At 40.1% G+C, this 4,334-nt stretch overlaps 1 protein-coding gene across 1 annotated transcript in view; it reads right to left on the bottom strand.

Annotated features, from left to right (window-relative positions):
- LOC107758373 (uncharacterized) overlaps positions 1–4,334 on the bottom strand; it is a 19,341-nt gene that overhangs the window by 6,128 nt on the left and 8,879 nt on the right. Inside the window, exons 12-19 of the mRNA XM_016576090.1 lie at positions 3,218–3,342; positions 3,019–3,144; positions 2,451–2,644; positions 2,284–2,375; positions 1,453–1,583; positions 983–1,110; positions 771–891; positions 479–691 (exon numbers count right to left, since the gene is read on the bottom strand). Of these exons, the coding sequence (XP_016431576.1) occupies positions 479–691; positions 771–891; positions 983–1,110; positions 1,453–1,583; positions 2,284–2,375; positions 2,451–2,644; positions 3,019–3,144; positions 3,218–3,342 (1,130 nt within the window). The remainder of the gene's footprint in view (positions 1–478; positions 692–770; positions 892–982; positions 1,111–1,452; positions 1,584–2,283; positions 2,376–2,450; positions 2,645–3,018; positions 3,145–3,217; positions 3,343–4,334) is intronic.

Genomic DNA, 4,334 nt, shown 5'->3' with positions numbered 1-4,334 from the left:
AAACTTTTAGCAATTTTCTTGTGTATCTTTGTCATTTTTTAAAATGTCTATATAATTTTTATCTTTTTAATTTATGTAATTTTAGTACTTAGACTAAATGAAAATAAGAAATGTTGTCTTTGCAACTAACTGAAATAAAATGTTTTATATTTTGTTTTATTTTAGTTAACATTTTTTTCTTTCAATTAATGATTTTTTTATAGTTTAATGAACTGTAATAACCCTGCAGTGTAGTGTATAGCAGAGGTTTTCTGTCCGGTTGAGTTCAGCTCCCACTCTAATCAAACACACCTGAAGCAACTAATCAAGGTCTTTTACAGGCAACTGAACCTTTGCTGCATTCCAAAGGAGATAAATCCGCCTCTGAAGGGCTCAAAACTGAGTATTGGGTTTAATGTGTAGGGACTAGTGTGCAGTGCATTGTGCAAACAGTGTAGGATTCAGTGTAGCATGTAGGGAAAGTGTTATTTAGACTCACTGGAAAGTCGGACTGAATGAGAGTCTGTATGACTGCGTTGGCTTGGCCCTGATTCCAGCCTTCGACGGCGCTGAGAGTCGACAGTGCGCCCTTGATGACATCAGCAGAGGCGGAGCTTATCTGAGCCTCCGTCAGGCCCACGCTCTGACTGCCGAGCAGCTGGATGGTGGAGGAGGAGAGCGAAGGGAGATTGGCCGCGAGAGCAGACGTGATCTGAAACGAAGATGAAGCGGGTCAAATGAGGTCAACTGATCAATGAATTGATTGATTGAGCGATTGATCGATCGATCACCTCAGGGCTCTCGGTTCCATTACAGAACACGTTGATTTGCTGGATGAGCACCAAACTGTCGTCTGCTCCTAGAAGCTCGAATGCAAATGAAGGAATTCCACACAGGAACTGGCCTGGCAGCCTGTAACACAAACACACGTGCAGCTGAAGGCTAGATTCAGATTTTACAGTTGCTCTGCTTTAGTTGTGATTTGACCAGACCAGCTGCACACCTGATGGGGTTGAAGGACGGGTTCTGATTGTACAGCTGTGTTACGTAGTAGTTGGCTACGCTGGACTGGATGGTTATAGTGCTGTTGAGCAGCTGAAGGTTCTCCGGGTTTTCCAAGAACACACCAATCTACAGAACAACACAAGAGCGCCATTACTGGAAACACTTCTCAGAGATGCTCAAGTCAAGTCACATTTATTTCTATCGTGCTTTATACAATACAGGTTGTGTTGAAGCAGGTTCAAAGAAATAAACAGGAAAACAACAGAATCAGTGATGCAAAATCATCAAATATGAGACAAATTCAATTTCAGCGGTAAAGCAAAAGACAATAGCACCATTACACAGTTCTCATCCGAGAGTGTCGTGCCGTCACATTAGGTTTCTTATAAACCCCAACTAAACAAGCCAAAGGTGAAAGTGGTAAGGAACCTTAACTCCACCAGGGGACAGACGTAGCGCGCTTGTTACCTGGTCAGACGACACGAAAGAGTTGAGGTCAGACAGATTGACGTATCTGATGAAGACGCCAATGTAGCTCACAAGCCAGTTTGTGGAGTTCAGCTGAGGATCGCCGGCGTTATAGCAGCGCGGTGAGCCACCTGTACACACACACACACACACACACACGATGTAAACATACACACATACTACAGCTGAACGAGTCTGGAATAATTGAGAATCACATTTTTTTAAATAGAGATCACAATTCTCCCACAATTCTATTTTTAAACAATTACATTAATTTGAACAAATTAATGTAAAAAACCTGTTTGAATGAATGATTAAACGATTCATTTGTAAAGACTTCACTTGATTGTTTAATTTCTGGCGTTTTTGAACAAACCTCTTGAATTAATGATTTTAACAGTCACTTGTCACCACATACCGTACTGGCATAACCACGTAGTCCATACAATCTTTATTTGAAGTGTCAAGTTACTCTTCAGAAGGTGATTTACTGTATTTTATTGCTACCATAGACATCAGTGTTTATATTCAATCTATAAACACATTCTGTGATTATTTGAATATTTGAAACACATTAGTTGAAAAAACTTTTTGTGAAGCTGTCAAAGGCTGATTTAAATGTTCTGGTGTGATTGTACTCATAACTAAGGTTTAAAAGACATAGCCATATCGATGTCATTCAGGAATAAGATCACCACTTTTTACTGGTTAATCGTGCAGCTCAAACACATACGCACATTTACATATATTCATTTAGCAGACGCTTTATCCAAAGCGATTCACGCACAACTCTACACCTATGAAACATAAATACGAAGTACATATTCTTACCATTTGTGAGATACACCTTCATGGAGCTGTAAACATCCTCTGGGGTGAAGTCAGTTTTGGAGAAGTTGTAGTTGTTTCCGAGAACTGAAACACTGCACACACAGACAGCTGCTTAGTATAACGCGAGGCATTTGTGTGGAGGTATTTAGTGATGTGTGAGCGCTCACAGTTTCCTGTAGGGCAGACAGGTGGCGCTGCTGAGCTGTGCGGGGCTGAGGAGCTGCGAGCCGAGCAGAGCCAGGTATCGCACGAGTCGATGGTCAAACCACTGATCCACCTCAGACTGGATCTCCAGCTTCAGAACTCCAGGCCAGACGCAGGACAACACCTGCCGGGCCAAACCCACGGATCCCAGCGGCTCCTGCGGGACACAGAGAGACGGAGAGCTGAACACAAAGACTCTGAACTGCAGAGTCTTTAACGTCCAGGAAAAACAATATAAATACACCATATTTGTGCTCGAAACAAGTACTGCACTGAGGGTGCTCACAGCTACCTTCATAGGGGGAATCTTTTTTACACATTTTTAGCACTGAATGAGACATCTTTCTCAACACTCTCTATCTAGCATCTTGAATTTTTTCCACTGAGCTTGTTGCAACAAACTATATCCACATAACGAGGAATGTTGAATGGCAGCGTAACAGTGCAGTCTTGTCGTCCGGAGTGTACCTACGATGCTTAAGCACATTAGCGTGTGCTGGAACACAGCTCAAGGGCATCTGAAAGACCTACCGTCTCCAGATAGCGTGCGGTCTGGTTGTACTGGCTGAGCAGATGGCAGAGTCCCGACCCGTCTCCGAGCGTCTGAGGTGCGTTCAGGAACTCGCTCAGCTCGGCTGTAGAGATGGAGCCCAGCAGCTGCGGGAGGAAACGCACGGATCAGAAGAGCTGCAATGGAAAGAGATCGAACAATAGAGGAGCGCTGATGTACCTCAGGCCTCCTGTCCACAGGGATCAGAGACTGGAAGGTGTTGAGGTCTGGAAATCCAAACTGGAGGAAGAAAGACTTGAGGAAGAGGTAGAAACTGCCACTGACATAACAGCGAAGAGGAGCATCTGCAGGAACATACAACACGAAGAACTTTTAGGAGTTGGTTATAAAGTATATCCATCTTTCATACCTAACATGGCAATTATAATAAAAATAGACAAACAAACCAATCATTTTATATTCAAACAAAATTGAAAAACTCTGGTTATGCCTAAGTTGCACTGTTCTTTAAAACAAAAAGCAAACATTTTACCCCAAATAAAATGCTGTTTGCTTGTTTGCCAAGAGACAGGATTGTCAGTGAAAGACACGCTATGTGCTAAATATAAGGCATTATGGCAGCACTTTACAATAAGAGTCCATTTGTTAATATTAGTTAGCTACATTATTTAACATGAACTAACGATGAAAAATACATCTAAAGCATTTATCAATTGGAGTTTGTTAATTTCAACATTAACTAATACATTATAAAAATCAAACAATATGCACTGATACATTATTAAAATAATTTTTCTGTTAATATCATTCAATGAAACTGAGCTGACATGAAATAACAATGAACAGTTGTATTTTTATTAACTGTAACTGTAACAAATGTATTGCTCGTTGCAAGTTAATATTAGTTAATGCATTAACTAATGGAATCTTATTAAGTGTTACCAACATTATATATTCATGTACTAGAAAATTAAAGTACATTTACATTTATGCATTTGGCAGACTCTTTCCGTTATGCATTTGATCAGTTCATGGTATATAATATATATAGAGAATTCTTTAGTCATTATTAACATTTTTATTTAATTGTTTTTATTGTATTAAATTTGCTCAGATGTCTGCCATTTTATTCCAAATAATTTAATGTTATTTCCACTGAATGTTAATGAAACACTATTCATTTGAGAAGTCATGGGAATAAGGCTGCATTGAGAATGTTTGTGACTTTTTCAGAAAAAAATTATGTAAGCATGTCAAATTGTGTTTTATAAGACTTTCTAAAAGTGACTATGGCTGTGTCCACAGCTGAAGAAACACCTGGATGTGTGTGTGTGTG

This window comes from Sinocyclocheilus rhinocerous, unplaced genomic scaffold, assembly GCF_001515625.1.
Source record: "Sinocyclocheilus rhinocerous isolate Xijiao unplaced genomic scaffold, SAMN03320098_v1.1 scaffold2309, whole genome shotgun sequence".
Lineage (NCBI taxonomy): Eukaryota > Metazoa > Chordata > Actinopteri > Cypriniformes > Cyprinidae > Sinocyclocheilus > Sinocyclocheilus rhinocerous.
The sequence above is the reverse complement of the archived record's forward strand: the minus strand, read 5'-3'. Positions and strand labels throughout refer to the sequence as shown.